The sequence below is a fragment of the Polyodon spathula genome, chromosome 16, assembly GCF_017654505.1.
Source record: "Polyodon spathula isolate WHYD16114869_AA chromosome 16, ASM1765450v1, whole genome shotgun sequence".
NCBI lineage: Eukaryota > Metazoa > Chordata > Actinopteri > Acipenseriformes > Polyodontidae > Polyodon > Polyodon spathula.
The window spans coordinates 9,930,130-9,950,974 of NC_054549.1; the positions used below are offsets into that span (position 1 = coordinate 9,930,130).

The 20,845-nt window shown below is 46.0% G+C and overlaps 1 protein-coding gene across 8 annotated transcripts in view; it reads left to right on the plus strand.

Moving 5' to 3' along the window:
• Positions 1–20,845, plus strand: part of LOC121329169 (voltage-gated potassium channel subunit beta-2-like) — a 58,127-nt gene that overhangs the window by 22,604 nt on the left and 14,678 nt on the right. The window contains exon 1 of one of the 8 annotated variants that reach the window (XM_041274578.1): positions 2,619–3,032. The exons of 6 other annotated variants lie outside the window; for them this stretch is intronic. In XM_041274578.1, coding sequence (XP_041130512.1) covers positions 2,653–3,032 — 380 coding nt within the window. In that variant the 5' untranslated portion in view covers positions 2,619–2,652. Of the gene's footprint in view, positions 1–2,618; positions 3,033–16,426; positions 16,654–20,845 lie in introns of those variants that run through there. One more of the 8 variants, XM_041274579.1, reaches the window with a different exon arrangement.

Below are 20,845 nucleotides of genomic sequence, written 5' to 3' on the forward strand. Positions count from 1 at the left end.
TCGCTGTTGAGCGATGAGGTGAAAGAGTCCCTGCCGGTTTCCCCCCCACCCATCCCCCCCACCCCTGGAGCGTCCGAGCCAATGTGACGCCCCCTTCGGAGTCCCCAGCAAAGTTCGTCCTCTTTGCACAGCCCGGGCACGAACCGGCGCCATCCAAGCTGTGTGACTCATCCTGCACTCCCAGCGGCAGCACTTTAATTGGATGAGCCACCGGAGAGCACATGTCCTTTACTAATGTCAATATAATCACATTACCATGTAACTGCAGCAGCTTTCAACACACAGCTCAAAGGTAATCGATTGTCCTTTTAAAGGAGAGATCAAACCCTTCTTGGGTTATTTTGCAAGGGCAGTTTTGGAGCAGTGGTTCTCCAGACTGCTGAAATATACGCTGGTGTACGGACAGCTTGCTGTTAAGTAGTGTCATGTGGCGTGTTTGATCAACAGAGCTGGTGAGTGTTGGGAACCTGTTAGCCCTGCTGTGCGTGGGGGGGAGGGTACAGTGTGTGAACCCTTTCAGAGAGCGTGTGTGCCTCATTACAGGAGTAAATGCTTTCAACGTTCTTTGCAGAACACAGCATTTGCAGGCTTTTAGTGAAAAAGGGTCTTTGAATAATTGAACTGTTTTTTTTTTTATTTGCTGTGGTTTGCGAAAGATGCAAGTCACCAGGCCTAAGTGGATTTCCTCATCGAAGCAGCACAATTGGTTTTAACGCTCCTCCTTAAGACCCTCCCTTTTAAAATTTGTAGCGCCTTCTTTTTCCACCCTGACTGATAAGAGCTGCATGAAACGAATGCTCTTTTCATGAGCCGTCCTCCAAGAAACAGGGTGAGTTTATGAGATTTTATTCCGGTGAGTGATAATGGTGTGTCGTGCAGGACAGGTTGACATGCCATTGCATGGATGCTGCTGCTGCTGCTGCTGCTGCTGCTTGGCTGTACTTTCCAGTACAGTGGAAACGGCCGGAGAGAAACCATGGAGGGGGTCTGATTGGGGAGTGCGTTCAGCAGCAGCGAAAACCTGATCCCCCCCCGCTGAACTGTAAAAGGGAATTTCTTTGGTTGGTGTAGCAATCTTATGGACTGAGGTCACAGAGACCCGCCTTCATAAAATAAACTGTTGGCTTTACTTTAAAGCTCCTGGTTAGTGCATAAATGATCTCTTTGACTTTGATGTAAAGTGCTTTTCTATTTAAGCCACTATATCTATATGTATTGTAACTCTGTATTTTAAAATAGATTTTTTTTAATAAGTGGCTTCAATTCAATAATAAGGTAACAGGAGTTGATATTGCTGAGTTATCCCTCCTTCCTTAAAGGTTAAGGCGGGGGGGATCTAATTGCAGAGTTAATGAGATATATATATTTCTTTGGTCGACTTCTTGCTCTGATATTCATTACTGTGGGTGCATTAATAGTTTGTTGAATGCACACCTAGATTTCAATTCAGTCAAACAGCATAACATGCGTCAATTAATTTTTTCCAATCTGTAATATTAAAGTGATCGCTTGCCAGCACGATTTGCTGTCAACATAGCCCAACAACGAATGATCTAAACGGGTGAATTAACTTGAAATATTGAGGGGGCGTCCACAGGAACCCCTTCTTAAGTGTCGTTGGGATGGTAACTTGGGTTGAACCCCGAAATCCAGCCGACCGTGGCTCAACAGGAACATTCAGGGTCAGCCTCTGTATTGTATTGCCAACTCCAAATCCCTGGCTTGTTTGTTTTTTACTGTACACCTGTCCTTTTGTAATGTAAATATAATCACATTACTGCTTGACTGCTCAGGTTTCCCAAATCCATACTCCAGTGATTTTCAACTCCGGGCCTCGAGGGAGATCACTAACAGTCAGGGAGTTTGTTTCAACCATGACCTAAGGATCGATTTCTCTTTTTTTTTTTTTAAATCTAATTTATATATTTAATTATTTTACCAGGCTGAGGACAAATAGTCTGTATACGCCTCTCCTAAATTAGCAACACTTTACATTTTTTTTGCCTGTTTTTATAAACAATTTAGTGCAATGCATTCAAGTTTTTGGACTGACTCCACAGTGTAAAATGCTGCTTCTGAACCTTGCAAGTTATCCTATAGGCTTTTCACTGGCCTCAGGTTGTTGCTTCAGCCTGGCTGTTGATGCCTTTCGCAAGTTAGCGGACAGCTTCATTTGGGATAACAGTAACGGGTCCTGACATGCGTTCTCCCTGCACAGTCCTGTGCAGCAGCAGCAGCAGCAGCAGCACTCCCCTCCCAAAACTGCAAAACACCGTCCTGCCCGAACCATGCCTTTGCATGCCTCACTGCAGATCCCCTTTGTCGACCGCACTCTCAGCAAGCTCTTTGCATGTGTGCAGTTTATATTGCCTTAATTACACGCTGGATCCTTGAACGCACCCAGAGGGGGGGGCGGGGGGCCCTATCAATTTAGCTCCTGTATTGTTTTCCATGTCACACTGAGACCAAGGCGCTACGCCAGAACATGACTCCGGTTACAAGATCCACTGCCACATGGTGTGTGGTGGGGGGGGGGGGAGGATAGTGTAGCTTCCAGAGGAGGGCGAGCTATTTTATAAACCGGGCGCTGTTTAAAAGGGTTGGAACACGCTCTGTCCGTCCTGGCTCGCCGTGCCTCGGCTGGGAAATAAAATGTTCAGCTACAGCGAGGTGAAGGGCATCCCTGTGGGTGTGAGGCAGGGCCAGGCTCGTAAACAGAGTGTCCCCGCTGAAAATCCGCAGATACCAAAACCACCAGACAGCGACGACAGAAGAAGAAGCAGCAGCATCAGTGCCGGCGGCGGTGGCAAGATGCTGTCCATGTCGTACAGCGAGAGCAGCCTGCGAAGCGGCACCCACCGCTTCCACTCGGAGCAGAGGCTGAACGAGCCGCGCCAGTCCGACGCAGGGGAGCTGCAGCGGCAGAGGGAGGTGCGGGCGGCCGCGCAGGCCAAGAACATGGAGGACTTCCTCAAGATGAACGGGCTGTCGCTGGAGGAGTGTGTGGCGTATCACACCGGCATGAGGTACAGGTAAGCGTCAAGACACCGGGCTGGCACTTTGGAAAAGTACCCCACGGTGACAGCATAGCAAAGTGTGATAAAGCACAGTGAAAGCATGGCAAAGTGTTATGAACCACAGTGAAAGCATAGCAAAGTTTAATAAAGCAGAGTGAAAGCATGGACAAGTGTAATAAGGCACAGCAAAAGCATGGTAAAGCAGTTAAAGAAACAGACCTCGTGTTTGAAGATTGAATAAGGGCTTCTATAAAGTAATCCGATTCTTCTTTGAAATGGATCCATTGAAGGAGCAATATAAACTTGAGCCGGTTCCCTTGTGTCTCGTTTGATCATAAAAATATTTTCCCCGCTGCATGCAGTTGGAAGGTTTGGTGCTCTTGTCTTGACGCCAGTCACTTTGAGAGGAAAGCTGTCTCTTCTTTTTATGCGAGAGAATCTTCACCAAAAAAAACGATTGCAAGAAGCAGCACGGAAATAAAGGCATCAGAACAGAACACACTGTGCAGTATCACCAGCTACAGCTGATTCTCTGACGCTGGGGAGATGCTGTATGTAAGTGTAGTAGTCGTGTTACAAAGGTTATAAATCAGACAGCAACAAAGGGAAGTATTTAATCACTTGTATTGATGTCAGCTTTGGGGGTCTGGTCTCAGACACTGTCACCTGCCACATTGTGTAGAGTGGGCTGTTTTATCTTAACCAGTTAATGCAGAGATGGTACCAGTTATCTACCTTAATTAATTCATGAATATAACCACTACAGCAAGGAGCTGTGGTATGTGAACAGCACGTTGGAGACCAGCAATATCATGGGGTCATTCATGTCCACAGTGTAGACAGGTCTCGGTTTAACATCTACTCAAGTGCAGTACATAAGAGCATGAGAAAGTAAGGCGAGGCCATTCAGCCCGTCAGCGCTCGTCCAGTTCCTCGTAGCTGATTGATCTCAGAACTTTGTCGCGTCGGGTCTTAAAGGATGCCAGGGTTTCTGCCTCAGCCCATTCCGTACTCTTACCTCTGATCCTGGTTTCTGTGCACCTCTTAAAGTGATGGTTTGGGTTAAAGCACTGGATGATTAGTAACACCAGTAAATGCAAACTGGAAAAGCAAGGGAGCGTGTCATGCAAAGTGCAAGGGTCTGTAAGATGGGACTTCGGCTCCAAGTGACGTCCAAAAATAAAATATTCACTGTGGAAATAGTTTTACCTTTAATTGAACTGCCCTGGGGAAAAAAAAAAAAAAAAAAAAAAGTATTCTCCTTTTGAAACCATTTTTTTTTTATGTGAGCACCATCTTCAAACAACTCCTGTCTTTAGCATTATTAGAATGTACATTGATTGGACACACATGAGGGGGATAAGAATGGGGGGCAATAGACAAGTTCATTTCAAATCTATCCGATGGTAGTTCTACTAAAGATGGTAAGTAGTAAGTATTTCATTTTCCTGTGTGCCAGACCCCTTGTCCTGTACTATGATGAACACTGTTCTCACTGATACTGCGTCTCTCTCGTTCTTCAATGGTGTGTGTAGTAAATAGCTGGAACTCTATACTTGCTCTGGAAGATGGGTCCTGTGACTGCTGGAAGGGCTTCTATCAGTAATTGAGTCTCTTGCCCTAACAATGTGTTGTATTTTGATCAGCCGCATTCTTTCAAAGGGGTAAAACAGGTCAAGGGAAAAAACAGTCCCGGGGTTAATGAACCTGCAGTATCCTTATCATTACTTATTTACAGGAGTATGGGTGACTCACCTGACCTGAGCATTGCTGAATGTGTGTGTGTGTGTGTGTGTTTCCTTTGCAAATCACATTAAACCTGCAATCAGACCTCTTCAGGTCAGTGAGTCTACTAGCGTCTTAATAATGTGGACAATCCCCTGACTGCTTACAAACTCCCAGGACTCTGCATTAGAGATCATTAGCAAAGCAATTGCTAAATGAGTGGAACCAGAGACTAATTTGAGTCTGGAACTTGAGATCCCATTCGATACTGCACAGTGATTGTAACACAGTTACCTGTTGGGATTAAAATAGCTGGCGGCGTCTGTTTGGCACTGAATTTGGTGTTTCTGGGTATATGGCAAAGCCGAGTCATCGAAGCCTAGGGCGTCTGTGCAGTCCTGCTCTTATCGGGAAGGCTTAGTTGACAGTCCAGTTTGTTTGTGCACACACAGGACAGGGGCACAAGCTCTCCTTCCTTGCACCCTTTGCAGTGCGTCACTTCTCACACCACATGCTGCAGCAGGGGGTTATAAGTGGTATCTTCAGAGGTTTTTTTTTGGTTTTGTTAAAGCTTCCTGAACACACAGGAATTTTAATATGTGCAGTGTGCTTTAATGATCAGGGAAGCAGCAGACCATTGCCCAAACTAATGAAATGTAGTTAGAGACGCAGTCTTGATCACAGACAGATGACATATTGCATAGCGTTGCCGAAGGGACTGCGTCCCCCCCGTCGCTGGGCTATCGGATGCGTTCACATGCCTCGGGAGATTTGTTTAACGAAGTGCATCTAACCGGCTGTTACTTCATTCATGGCCGTTCTGTTTGTTCCACCCCACTGAACCTGGAGTTTACATATCTAGTCCACTGACTTTGCATCTTAAACCAGCATTAGGTGCAACATTACAAACGTCAATGCGGTTTCATGTATTCATTTTGTCATACATATAAACTGATTGAGCAGTGAAATGAATGCACTTTATCTTAACAGCATTTCTGTGGTATTCCGTGAACACTCATGCATTCATGCATCCATCATAAAAACCCACCTTTTCACAGCATCTAGTCTGTGGATATTGTATCTTGTGAACTGATTGTAAATCCTCTGTTATACATACAGTACAATCTCACCGGTATGCAAAATGGCTTCTCGTGGAAAATTACCAGAAGGTTCGATGGGACAGCATTTCCAACACGAGCAGGAGCACAGGGTCCAAGTCCACAAGCTCGGGAAAGACTTCCCACAGGAGAGATGGGAGAAAGAGAGCCGGGTCAGGCTGTGATTTTAACATCACGCCTTTCAATGACAGGCAGGCACCGTTACACTCACAGACCACCTCCAAACAAGGCCCCCCTGAGCTGAGTGATCCAGTCCCTGCTTTATATACAATTACCATCTTAAAGAACCTGTAAAAAATGTTTTTTAAATGGAGTATGTTTGTTTTCCTTGTGAAAAATGTCAGCGTTTGTTAAAGGAGTAAATGCCGGTGCAATCTTTCAGGATTCTGCAGCTGTTTCAGATGTTCAGCCCTTTTTTTTTTTTTTTGTCTCATTTGAGCGCTCTGATTCTTAAGCCTTGTGTGTATATACGATAGGAGGGGGAGCATCTGTTGTGTCTGAAAGGTAAACCTGCTTCAGGCTGTGTGGTTGCCATCTTACTGTTAGTCTTTGAGCAAGAGTCGCTAAGCATTCTCCAAAGGAAAGATATAAACTGGTAATGTTACACAGTAAGGATGAATAGCAAATCTGTAAGTGCACTCAACTATATTATTCAATTTGTTGCATCTTTACCAGTTTCAAGTGCAGCTGTGGATAAATACTGAGCAAGTTTGACCCATTGCTAGACCATCAATTCAATATAATGTCTTACTGTAACCCCTGCGCCCCGGAATGGAAGAGAATACTTTATTAATAGCTGGGAGATGTACATTGGGACAGCAGACAGATCGTTTATTTGCACTAAAATTAAGTTTTAGCAACTCCCCAGATTGCAGGTAAATATAATTGCAGTTACACTGGCACTTGCAGGTGCAAAGTGAAATATAAGAGAGCTGAGAATGATCAGAATCCTGAGTTTACTGCATTGGAGGATTGGAGTGCAGTGCGTTATACTGTATAATAATCACACATCATCCTCGTCTTTTGTTTGTCCGCTTCATACACTTCCCGGCACTCTCAGTGGCGCTGGAAAGACTTGAGGGGGGAGGGGGTCTTTCTGTCAGGAGAGTCTATCCTCTTACTGTCCATGTTTAATTACCATTTCCTGGTAGCTTCTTAAAAAGCCAATTCTCTTCCTAAAGTCAGGATGATTTATGGAACGCGCCGCTCAGCATCTTGTGAGAGCTGCAATAAAGCTCTGGTATTGATTTTCCTTGTTGTTATTATTATTATTATTGATTTTTTTTTTTTATTTGCATGCTAGTGAATACTCGTCATCTTCTTTTGTATTAGTATCATCATTATTTTTTATTCTAAATGAATGGAGTTTAAATCTTCTCTATATACAATAAGTAATGGATCTTCAATGTGCTGTATTGTGTTCAACGTGCTGTATTAGATTAGATTTTCAGTCATATAGTAATGCATCAGCACAACGTTAATTCTTTTTTATACTGTATATTTTAAATGCCGTAAAGCATCAGAAAGATACTCAGTATACACGGGGGTAACAGTCCAAGTATCCGTACAGTATAGGAGGATTCAGCACTACAGCAGAAGCATAGTTCTCTCTTTATAACGACAATAGAGCTTGTTAGCTATAGGCTAATCAAGCTGCTAGGAAAACCTGAAACGGGTGGAACTGCTATGCAATAGGAGTCTTACTTCCACCCCATATTTGTAACCTTTCTGGTGCTGTTTAGTTATCCCAGTGTTTCTGGTATTTTTTTATTTGTTTTTATTTTATCATGCATCACCAGCAGATGGCACTGTTGTTCTATCCAACTGTTTGTAGCCCAAAAAAGAAAACTCCCTTTTTTAAAGAAAACCTAGAGTAGTCCTTTAATTTTATACCAGCTGCAGATATGCTCATTTCAGTTGCTAATTCAGCCCCTCAGTGGTGTTATTTCAGCAGTGTACCACCCATATAACATTTCGTTTTATTGCATTCAGTTGTTTTATTATGTGCATTTCCAATGCGTTTCTGATTTCTTGATCACAGAAAGTAAAACAGAAAATGGTGACTCAGCAGGACCACGGTCCGGTATATGGCACCTGCTCTGGTACTATTCAAAACGAACCATCATAAAATCACAGGAGTGCTTTCCTCCCCGAGGAAAAGGCACGCCTTTTTATGTACTTCCCAGCAGTCAACACAAGGGGGCAGTAGATTTATTCTGTCCAAATCATGTTGTTATGTTGGTAGAGTGTGATTGTATACAGAATTAATATAACGCGCAGATGGAAATTAGACTCCTATTGCATAGCAGTTTCATCAATTCCAGGTTTTACTAGAGCTTGATTAGCCACAGTGTATAGGGAACAAGCTCTGGTGTGTCTTATTATTAAACTCGTAGTAAAACCAGGAATGGATCAAACTAAGCAATGGGACCCTTATTTTCATCCATGTGACATACACGTGTGTGTAGTTCCACATCCGTAGAGCTGTATTTCAAAGGGAAAAAAAGGAGCATAACTATTTATTGATTTTGAAATATTTTTGATTTTCTAGCATCAGCATCACATTAATATTGTAAATTACTCAAAGCATCAGAAGGATGCTTCATATTTCCCCTCTGCTTGCATGTTATCATTTCAATGCATTACCTCCTACAGTATCAGAGTATTCAACACAGCAGAGGCGTCTCTTCATGGCACTGCTGGAGTTCTGAGTTTCTGCAGGCTCGGTGCAAGCTAAGTGACCTGGGAGAGGGAGGGGGCAGAGGGGAACAACGCTAGAAAGCAGGTTTGAAGCCAGCTTACAGCAGCTCATTCCTCTGCTGACGGAAGGCTGTTACAGGGGACGAGCCCTGCTGCTTTGCTTTTAAAGACCAGAATGCAATATCCAGAAGAAAAAAAACCCCAAAGCATTTCCGTCTGCAGGCTCCCCAGTTCCCAGGTTTAAAGGGATTGGCAGCAAACAAACGAATTCCAGAAATCTTATCTGTGGTGCGCTTCCAGCAGCTCTCGCGTGTTCAGCTTTGAAAGAACTGCTTGTGATTGCAAAGAAGCGTCTTCATTTTAAAACCTGCGGTCTGGCACAGCTCTAGGTTAAAAAAATTTAAAAAAACTGTAAAGCGTATCAGTCAACAGGGGAAGCATTTACACAGCCACTGGAAAAGATTTAAAAAAATGCTTCCTTCTGAAAGCATGTCAGTCACACCGATGACCTACTCTTTCCTTGTTTTTAATTTGAATTATTAATGGCAGCGCTGCTGCCAGAGAAGACAATCTGAGCTGTATCTTTGCACCTTTTTAAAGGCCCCCTATTCAGACTGAAATAAAACTCCCATCACACTGCAGTTTGAGCCGTTCCAAGTTTTCCTGCAAGCTGAATCAGGCCCCACCTGAGCTCTTCCTGTTTCTGGATTTTGTAGTGAATTTAATCTTGCAGTAACGCCTGGGTCAGCTCGTTACTGTGCACGCTGCATCTCTCTGCTGTGTCAACAGTTTTTAAATGTTTACTCTGCATAGATTTTGAGTGCATAATTACCAAATCTGCATATAATGTGTTTATATATGTGTGATCAAGCTTTTGCTCAAAAGAGCCAACTTCCCAGCGTTTCGGTATGTTTAACATGCCTTTGTCACGAGAAAGTGTGTTCGAAAAATGATACAATGTCAAAAATACATAGCTGAAAGGACAGTGTTTCAAAATAAGTAGGCTTCCATTTCGGTGTTCTGTAGTTGGTTTTGTTGGTACAGTTTACTATATTTTCAACAGTAGTATTTTAATTCAGAACGATTATGATTCCGAAACTATCACTTGCCAAAAGAGACGACTGAAAATGAAATCAAAATGTTACCCATGCACAGAACTGCGTACAACGTAAAAGGCAATGCAATTTAGCAAAAGATTAAAAAAACAACACCAGTTTCAGGAATTAAAACCATATCCAAAGTCAGTCTTCAAACGTAGTGCTTTATAAGACCCTAATGTCACAGTTCACTTGCAAAGGAAAATGTACAAAAACAACTAAAGATGTAATTTACTGCATAGTTAATGATGCAACAATCTACGATTCCTTTCTATTTAAACCTTCCATGGTATTAAATCCATTTATTTTCCTTTATTCTTCTGTGTTGTATGTTATCTAATATATATATATATATATATATTTATATATATATATATATATATATATATATATATATATAATTGTCAGAATGTCACTGTGGCAGGCTGGCGAGTGGATAGAGGCCCAGAGACAGACTGCAGTTCAAAAAAATAACTATTTTATTATAAATAAACACAAAAATAAAAGTGCACAAGGGCAAAAATAACAGATACTCAAACACAAATAAAGCAAAAACAAAACTCACAAAAATAAAGTTTCCAGGCTGGGCAATGCCTTCACTGGATTTAGAAAATTCAAAAAACCACAAAACAAACACCAACCTGCTTCCTCAGCTCCCTCCTCCCAAATGAGAAGCAGAGGCCTCCTTTTATGTCAGGTGGCTGGGCGCTGATTGATCGTTAATCAACCTAATCACCCAGCCACCTGAACACAATAAACCCAGGCAGGCAGGGGAAGTTAACCCCATCCCTGCCAATTTAAAAGGGCAGAGCTTTGCTCTGCCACACACCTCCCCCCATGTACAACGTACACCGGCCGCAATCGGCCAACTCCCCCCTTCCCCCCACCCTCCCCACCCCCCTCCCCCCAAGAGTCCAATTATGTCCCTTGGGTGGGCTGTTATGGTGGGTGGTGGTGGGCGGGGTTGATGTCGGAGCCCCCAAGCCTTCTTTGGTTGAGGGGGCCCCGAATCTCCAAGGTAGCACGACAACGACGGCGGCCCGGCTCCCTCTCGTGGCGGAGGCGGCGACGGCGGCCCGGCTCCCTCTGGTGGCGGAGGCGGCGACTGCGGCCCGGCTCCCTCTGGTGGCGGAGGCGGCGACGGCGGCCCGGCTCCCTCTGGTGGCGGAGGCGGCGACGGCGGCCCGGCTCCCTCTGGTGGCGGAGGCGGCGACGGAGGCCCGGCTCCCTCTGGTGCCGGGCTCCCTCTGGAGGCGGAGGCGGCCGGCTCCCTCTCGGTGGTGGAGTGCGGCCCGGCTCCCTCTGGTGGCGGAGGCGGCCCGGCTCCCTCTGGTGGCGGAGGCGGCCCTCCGGCTCCCTCTGGTGGCGGAGGCGGCCCGGCTCCCTCTGGTCCGCGGAGGCTGCCCCGGCCGCGTCCTTCGTAACGAGGCGGCCGAGGGATCCCTCTGGTGGCCGGCGGTCGGCCCGGCCTCCGATGGTGGCGGATGGCGGAGAACCGGCCCCGGAGTCCCTCCCTCTGGTGCTCGGGGAGCGACAGCGGATCCTCCTCCCTCTCTCTCTCGGGGAGCGACAGCATATCCGCCTCCCTCTCTCTCTCTGGGAGCGACAGGCAGGCCCGGCTCCCTCTCTGGCTGAGGGAGCGACGGCAGATCCTCCTCCCTCTCTGGCTCTGGGAGCGACGGCGGATCCTCCTCCCTCTCTGGCTCTGGGAGCGACGGCAGATCCTCCTCCCTCTCTGGCTCTGGGAGCGACGGCAGCTCCTCGTCCCTCTCTGGCTCTGGGAGCGACGGCTGCTCCTCCTCCCTCTCTGGCTCTGGGAGCGACGGCAGATCCTCACCCCTCTCTGGCTCTGGGAGCGACGGCTGCTCCTCCTCCCTCTCTGGCCTCTGGGAGCGACGGCAGCTCCTCACCCCTCTCTGGCTCTGGGAGCGACGGCAGCTCCTCACCCCTCTCTGGCTCTCGGGCGACGGCAGCTCCTCACCCCTCTCTGGCTCTGGGGTCGCGGCAGCTCCTCCTCCCTCCTCTCTGGCTCTGGGGGCGACGGCAGCTCCTCACCCCTCTCTGGCTCTGGGAGCGACGCAAGCTCCTCACCCATCTCTGGCTCTGGGGTCTACGGCAGCTCCTCACCCCTCTCTGGCTCTGGGAGCGACGGCAGCTCCTCACCCCCTCCTGGCTCTGGGCGCGACGGCAGCTCCTCCCACCCCTCTCTGGCTCTGGGGGCGACGGCAGCTCCTCGCCCCTCTCTGGGAGTGGCGGCTCCTCCCTCTCTGGCTCTGGGGGCGACGGCAGCTCCTCGCCCCCTCTCTGGCTCTGGGAGCGACGGAGGCTCCTCCTCCCTCTCTGGCTCTGGGAACGACGGCAGCCTCCTCGCCCCTCTCTGGCTCTGGGAGCGACGCAGGCTCCTCCTCCCTCTCTGGCTCTGGGAGCGACGGCAGCTCCTCGCCCCTCTCTGGCTCTGGGAGCGAAGGCAGCTCCTCGCCCCTCTCTGGCTCTCGGGAAAAAACAACACCAGTTTGGCAGGAATTAAAACCATATCCAAAGTCACCTCTTCAAACGTAGTGCTTTCCTAAGATCTCCCACCCTAATGTCACAGTTCACCCTCTCTCTGCAAAGGAAAATCCACAAAGTCAGTTACAAAATGTATTACGATTTGATCCCGTGTCAATGTCTAACGTTTTTTCAACCTCTGTTCCTCCCACTGGTCCCACCTCTCCCCATCTCGACGCCACAGCGTGTTGATAACTATGGGGAGATCGTGGACGAGGTCTGCCTCAGGGTGCATCAACCAGTCCCAGATCTCCTGGGACGGTGGTGAAGGTGGTGGTGCTGGAGGTAGTGGGGTGGCCCCTGATGCCCGGGGTGAACAAGGCACCTCTTCCTGGGCCTGGTTGTAGGGGCATCCTGCCCAGTTGTGGCCGTCCTCCTCACACCGGCCACACCAGTTTGCCGGTGGCACGTCTGGGCAGGACCGCCAACGATGGTCTTCCTTCCCGCACCAGGAACACCAGGGGAAGAGGCTGGCCGGGTCCTCCAGTGGTGGCTGCAGCAGCTTACATTTCTTCAGCTGCTGCTTTTATATGCTCTTCTTTATTTTTTTTTTTTTTTTTTGTTTTTTTTTTTTTTTTTGTTTTTTTTCAAAAAAAAAAAAAAAAAAAAAAAAAAAAAAAAAAAAAAAAAAAAATTTATCCCAAAAATTCCACAAAACAAAACAAAAATACTGCTCTGAGCCTCTAGGTATATCCCACTTCTGACACCAAATGTGGCAGGCTGGCGAGTGGATAGAGGCCCAGAGACATACTGCAGTTCAAAAAAATAACTATTTTATTATAAATAAACAAAAATAAAGTGCACAAGGGCAAAAAACAGATACTCAAACACAAATAAAGCACAAAAACAAAACTCACAAATGTCACCAGGCTGGGCAATGCCTTCACTGGATTTAGAAAATTCAATGTGGAATTATTTTTTGAGGCACAGAGCCCTGTATTCAGTGCAGAAACTGATTCAGTGGAGTGAGCAAGAAAACAGAATGGGAGCTCTAAATAGGGAAACGTTCTTATTAATGCCTAAAAAATAATTGTGTAGTTGCTGGATTTGAAAGGACCCTCCTGCCTGTTAAAGTGAAGGAAACTCTTACATACCGGGAGGTTGCGCTCATTCTCTGTTGTTGTTATTATTATACTAGAATCTAGCGTAGTAGTTTTATTTGTGATCCAAGCCCTTCCCAGTCAGTGCGGCAGCATTAACACCCAGGTAGTGCAAGCAGTCTGCATTGATTGATTGTGTGAATGCGTCGGCAGTAAAGCACAAATCATGCATGCAGAACGCGCTTTCCAAAGCCCTATTCCTTTAGTACAGCAAGCAGGTAGGGTATGTGCATCCCAAAGCCAAACGCAGAGGTCGATTATTACAGGTCATGTGAGAAGTGGAATTACTGGAAAAGTGATACCCGATCCCCTCTATCTGCGTGACATACTTTTAATAGGATGCCTGCAGTCCAATAAGCAGACTGGAAAAGCCAGGGAAGGAGTAGAGAGATTGTAGATTGTATATATTTAGATACACCATTGTTTTATATATTTGAAATAGCCTACTGCGCGTAATATATATATATAGGGTTCCAATTTTAAGTGTTCTTTTGTGCTAAGCCTGTCTGTCTGTCCGTCCATCTGTCAGTCACACGTGGTGCACACGATACCTACCTTCAGTTTGCACACAAAACTTCGCTCGTACGCTCCTAGCGCCCTGCTGACGTTCTGGGTTCTGTGTTGAGCCCAGGAAAAAAAAAAAAAAAAAAAAGACATTTCAATTTCGATTTCTGCAGAGTCCCTTCAAGAGACTCCAGAGCCACTTTTCTTCCCATGGCTTCTGATACTCGGACACTTGAAACTACTGATTGTGCGTCACTGTGACCCCGAGCGTAGGAAACGCTCTGTAACTCGAGCGGTTGCATCAAATCAAACCCCAGCGTTTTGATGAGTCTAAAAATAAAGCCTTTCTCGTTTTGCAGTGACACTTGTGTTTTCTGAAGAGTGACCTGCAGTGTAAGCTGGTGCGGTGCTTAGTCTTTGTTTTTCCAAATTGCTTTCCTAGATTAGAGCCGGGATTTCCTACAGGGAATCAAATAAGATTAGCGCTACATGAAACTGCATACGAGAAAGGGATGCAGAATTTATAGAAAACAGATCATGGCAATTAATTAAAACAAATATATGGTTAAGAAGATCCGGTTTGTAGGCTTTGATGATAAAAGTAGATGAGTTATGCGTGCTGTTGGTTAAGGTTAACGCCACAGTCAGCAGAGCGCCAATAGCATTCGACAGCCTGATTCCTGTGGGGTTTCTCTCTGTGAGTACGACCTCCCCTGTGTTAAGTGCCTTTCAGTGTAAGAATACATGTTTAATTTATCAGGTAATCTGCAGTTACGATCGCAGGCATTAGCACAGTTTATTCTGCGCAGGGTTGGAGTTTTTAAAGCCGAAAACGTTCTGTGGCACTTTAGGGTATGCAGAGCCCTCTGAATTGTATTTTAGTTTTCATTCACTTGCAGTCGTGACCGCCTAGTTTGGTTTTGCTCTGCGTGATCTGGAGAGGAAATCCCTGGGAGGTTAATTGTTGTACATCTTTGAAGGATTTCAGTGGCTTGGTTTTTTTGAGAATATGAGCTTCAGGGATCTAATCAAAGCCCGCAGACTAGGCTTGGGAGATTAAATCTGGTGAAAGAGGGATGGCCCTCCAGCTGAAAGAGAGGAAAAAACACTAGGGTGTTTGATGATGATGATGATGATGATAAATTGTTCTCGTGATTACCAGGCAGGAGAAACCGCAAACACAAGCGCATCCTGATGGCCTGCTCTGTTTTAAGCTATGAATCATTGATGACAAAACACAATGGAGCACAATGGGGAGGAGAGTGCTGAAGGTAACGAGACACCTGGGTAGCAGGGGACCAGCTAAGTGCATCATCCATGATCTGTTTAAACAAGCACATTTAACATGGATGGTGTATGATGAGGCTTACCTGCATGTAAACACATTCCGTGAAAGGTAGTATCGACCCGGGCGGCTTCAGTAGAACACAAATCCTGTTTAAATCAGTCTGCAGTACTGACTTTCTCAGTCTCTGCAGTACCACTGTTATAAAAAAAAAAAAAAAACAACACAGCCCAACTGCCTGGGCTCCCCTACTGCAGCAACTCCACTGTCGGTAACAGACAGCACTTCCCCTGATATAGCTCATAGATCACCTAATGTAGTAGAGCAGGGGTATTGACTCAGGCATGCTGTAGTAGAGCAGGGGTATTGACTCAGGCATGCTGTGGTAGAGCAGGGGTATTGACTCAGGCATGCTGTGGTAGAGCAGGGGTATTGACTCAGGCATGCTGTGGTAGAGCAGGGGTATTGACTCAGGCATGCTGTGGTAGAGCAGGGGTATTGACTCAGGCATGCTGTGGTAGAGCAGGGGTATTGACTCAGGCATGCTGTGGTAGAGCAGGGGTATTGACTCAGGCATGCTGTGGTAGAGCAGGGGTAATGACTCAGGCATGCTGTAGTAGAGCAGGGGTATTGACTCAGGCATGCTGTAGTAGAGCAGGGGTTGAACTTGCACATAAATCTGCTTATTTGCACTCTTAAAACACAGAGACACAACAATCACACACACACACACACTGCCACAAAGTAGAAACCTACAATGCTGTGCTCTGTTATTTACTTCATGTCCCACACGTGGGATTGGATGAACGCGAAGCTGCAGCAGGAGCTGGAAACATTTCTTGTACAGAGAGAGAGAGAGAGAGAGAGAGAGAGAGAGAGAGAGAGAGAGCGCTCTAGTTGTGTGTGTTTTAATTCAAACCTGTTTCAGATTCATGTGACAGCACCGTTTTATCCAGCCAGCAAGGAAGAACGGGGAGAGTGGAAGAAGGAAAGAAGCTAAGAAGCTGGACCACAGATAGTGAGGTAGCTCACTAGAGCAGGAATTAAAAAAAAACCACACATATCTGAGTCTGGACTTACCCGTGGTTATGGTTTCATTTAAGACTGCAAGAAGTTGTTCCAGGGTTGGTTTAAAAAAAAAAATCTCTTAAGATCTCCATCTGCTTTTGGAGCAGTTTGGCTGAGGAAACATTTTGCATACTCCTAGTAGCACTAGCACTGCAACACCAGACAGACTCCTCTTGTCCTGCAGTGGGAGACACTCCAGCCCTGATAGTGCACAGCGGTAGTGTGCTTCGGTGCGGCACTGTTGCGCTTGTAGCCAGCCTCTCCTGCTTCTCCAGGAAGGATGCAGGTGTCTTTTGTATGCTCGGACCACGGATTAAAAAACCGGAGCACGGAGGAGCGGCTGAGCCGACAGAACGGCAGCAGCCCAAGCATGGGTACGAGGAGCAAGTTCCGGGCCGTGGCCATGGTGGCACGGAGCCTGGGCCACCTCGCCGTGCAGAACGTGCCCTCCTCCAGCGACTGCAGCACGAAGACCCCAGGCATGCAATATAGGTAGGCTGCTGGTCCCCTCTCCGCGCACGGGGCTGGAAAGCAGGCGTCTGGTTTGGGTGCGCTTTTATTCGCTTGTTTTCTGTAAAGATATATATATATAGAGAGAGAGGACCTGTACTTTGGGTTATCCCGATCCTGAGATTTCCTATAAAAATAAATGCAATCCAGGTGGCTCCCTTCCTGGTACATTAAAATGCTCATAAAAAGCCTTGGCTTCTCCAGGTGCAGTAAAAGCTGATCAGATTGATCCCTAAGTGTAAACGGCACAGTTTTGTTAAGCCCTAAATGCAGAATTAATACAAGCCGTGACAAAGTGAGGAACGGCTGTGGTTGACATTTGATGGGTCTGTTTCAGACTGGTGGTGTCGTTGTGGTAGCACAGTGGGCTGATGAGTAATAGAGGCGAGCAGCGAGCAGTAGGCAGAGCTAGCCCAGCACACAGACCGTTTCACCAAACTCCTGCTGCTTTCTGCAGAACACGCCAGGTTTGGAGAAATAAAGAGACCTGGTGTTGACTTTGCTAAGTAAGGGGTGGTGGTATCATGGGCTGAACAAAGCCTGAAAAGCATTTGTCTCGAACGAGCGGCTCTGGGGGGAAAGAATCCGTTTGTAGACAAGCAGCTCAGAATTAAGTGAAGTATTCAACAGTGAAGTGCCAGTTTTGTTACATATAAATTATTACATTGCACACTGGAGTAGTGGCTTTGATACATGAAAGGACCCCTGGGCCTTTGCAGTAAGTTACCAGGCTCTTGTGAAACATGTGTATGAAACGTCAGCGTTTAAGCCTCTTAATTGATATCTCGAGGTGCTGCTATGTGCTTGCACTGACAGCGTTACATTTCAAACTGCTCACCGCGCTGGCCGGTTTTTTTTTTTTGTTTTTAAAGTCGCCTAACCCTATGCAAGGGGATAGGATCCATTACAGTAGCTTTAAATGTAGTTCTCTTTGGAATTTAATTAGCATATTCCTAAGTAACCCTAACCCTATCATAATGGGGTGTTTTACAAGGAAGTGGCTTATCACTTTATTAAAGTTAACATTTGTGGCAGCTGAATTAACAGCTTCATCTCAGCTGGGAACCTGCTTTATTGTAAATCGTGTCTCCGCTAGTTTTGATAAGAGCTGCAGAGTTGGCTGGAGAAGTACTCATTATTACAGCTGTGGAACTGGGAGCCTAACTACTGTGCAGCTGAAAGGGTCTTGTTTCTGGTGTAAGAGCAGAGGATCTGCTGATCCTGTAGTGTATTAACGTTATTCAGTAAACAGAAGCAGACGTTTCCAAATAGCCATTTAATGTAGCAGTGCAGTTCTGCTATCCTGCTCTGCACGGGATCTGGTCTGTAATGACCTTCAAGCTGAAGCAGGGGGTATTATCAGCACACTGTACCCAGTGCACAAAGTGGAGGAAGATTTATTGTTCACTTGAGAAATCTCTTGATTCCTGTTGTCGGTACACTCACTGTGCTGTTTAGCGTTGGTTTGCATTGAAATCTCTGTTGAGTACTGCAGGACGTGCCAGGTGTGGGAGTGAGGGTTGTTGTATAAGGGTGCTTATCCCTCTTTGCTGCTGATTGTATAAGCAGGGGTTATATAAGCCTCTCAGTTGCAGCTGTTTGTCACTGTTTTCCTGCTTCTTCATTCAAATGCCTGTGCGCGTTACGAGGGCAGTCCAAGCAAAAGACAGTTAAGAGGATTAAAAGGTCCGTATCCTCCTGTTTTTTTATTTTATTTTATAGAATCTTTATTTCTCTAAAACAGCACAAGATAACTGTGATATTTAACGCTAGCTCTGGGACAAATATTCAAATAGGCAAAAATGCCCATGTTCGTATTGGTTTATAAAACAGGGTTTCTATAAGACGGTATCGGAGACCCGTGCAAGGGGTCCCTCGCTCTGGGAAGAGAATAGTTGCTGGTGGCTGTATCAGCACTGCAGACAGCTTGGAAACAGGGAGGGGGAATAGAACTAATAAAACAAACACAGAATCAAACTGCAGAATAATAATGCTGCTGCTGCTGCTGCTTGTCAGATTGACTGTGTGCTATCAGAGTAAACAGGTCTTCCACCTGCCCAGAGGCTGAGTGTTCTTGGAGCGCTTTTTCTTCAGACTCACACCCTTAATGTCAAGTGTATCACGTGGGCACCAGAAAGAACATATATATGCATACTGTATATGCAGGCTGTGAAATTTCCACAAAACCTTTACATTTAACGGATCCCTGACGGGAGTTCTGATTTTTTTTTTTTTTTTTTTTTTTTTTCCTCCAGTTTTCCAGTTTTCCGGTCTTGCCACTTCGGCAGAGCGTAGATAAACAATATGCTTCTGCTTAGGGGAGTCTTAGGCGGGGAGAGAAGAGCAGTGAAGCAAAGCAGTGTCTGCGTGGGGGTGTGTGGGCGTGTGAGTGAGTGTTTGTGGGTGTGTGTCTCTGTGGACGTGTGTGTGGGTGCGTGTATACAGGGTGGATGTGTTTCTGTGGATGTGTGCAGGAGTGTGCTGCCTCTCTTTGCTCAGCCATTAGGTAGTAATCGAATTAAATCAGGCAGAAGGCAACCCCCAGTCCCTGAACACATTACTCATACATAAAACAGTCAGGAAGATTATCAGCAACGGAATAAGCATGAATAAACGATGCTTCCAGAACAAAATGCCCCCACCCTACCCCTCGATCAAAATGAATGTTAAAATAAATAAATGCATTGCAAGTTACAATTTGCAAGAAACTGGAGGGAGCTGTTTGCAATTCACATTTTTCAAAAACCATGAAGCTTAAAGCTAAAACAACAACAGCAGCAACAAAGAATAAGATCCCGTGTAATCCAGCTCGACAGCAGTGACAGAAGATAAGAACAACTGGACAGACGTTCTGTTTTCACAGTGAGTTCAAGGCTGCTGTTTGAGAAAGGTTTGCAATTGAAAATGCCAGCTGTCATGTCTTTACGAGGGCAGGCAAAGGATTGATACCAGTCTAGAGGGGCCAGACCAGTTAGCAGTCCAGCGGCAGTCAGAGAGGAGGCTTAAATCGATACATCCTTATCTGAATCACGAAACGTGTCACTTATCCTATCGGTGTCTTTCTGAAGACCCCTGGGTCAGGATCACACCTCAGTTCAGTAACCAGAAAAGTCTCCTCTAATCCCTGTGCTGCAGGTTGCTAGCACTTTGGCGTCGTCGGCTTCCTGTCTTGCTTCTATGTACAGGTCGCTTCAGTTCTGGTGGTGAGACTGGTTCTCTGGTGAATGGATTCAAGCACACCTTTAGGGTACCCGGGCAGCAGGCTGTTCTCTGGGATTAGGGACGTATCCGGCTGCATTTAGCCTCCAGTGTTTTTCAAGCCAATGCATGGATACCACAAGAGCTGAAATCCATCAGTATGGCATTTATATAGAGTGGTGTGTTAGTGTGGGAGCTCAAAAGCACACATGGAGAGAATGATTATCCTCAGTACAGTAGATTCATTACAGGATTTTAAAATACATATATAAAGGATGTGCATTAAAGGCAGTAGTGTATAATTTTTTTTTTTTTTTGCTGTGTAATTGTCGTAATTGACTGACTGTTTATCCCACTGAATCGTTTTATCTTTATTAACCAGTTGATTTCCTATTTGCTTGTTATGGGAATGGATACCAGTTTGCCAGTCCTTTGTCTGCTTTGTGCCCTGATGAAGGCATTGCCGGGCCAAAACTAAAAGACTTGCTGCCAGCACCCAGACCTGCATTAGTGAACTTGAGAAGCCCTCCCGGCTGAGGGTTTGGATCCCGCAGGGGGTATTGCATTGAACCTGATCTGCCGTATTGATTGTCTTCAGCTATTTTGAAGGCTTTTTGTTTGCTGCTTGTCTACGATTAGTCCATAAAAAACACTTTTCCTTGTGCCCAGTTTTCTGAAACCATCCCAAGACACCAAGATCTGTATTTTATTCAGGATGCTGATCTCTCTCTCTCTCTCTCTCTCTCTCTCTCTCTCTCTCTCTCTATATATATATATGTGTGTGTGTGTGTGTGTGTGTGTGTGTGTGTGTGTGTGTGTATATACACTGTTGTGTATGAAGAGTAGCACGTCTGATTGACCTTTTCAATAAATTCTCAAACTTTTGTGTGTGTGCGCACTACCAGTACCTGACCGCACTTCGGTCTCAACAGGTTGGGATAATTGGTCCTCCTCTGGCTTATTTATTACATTCAGA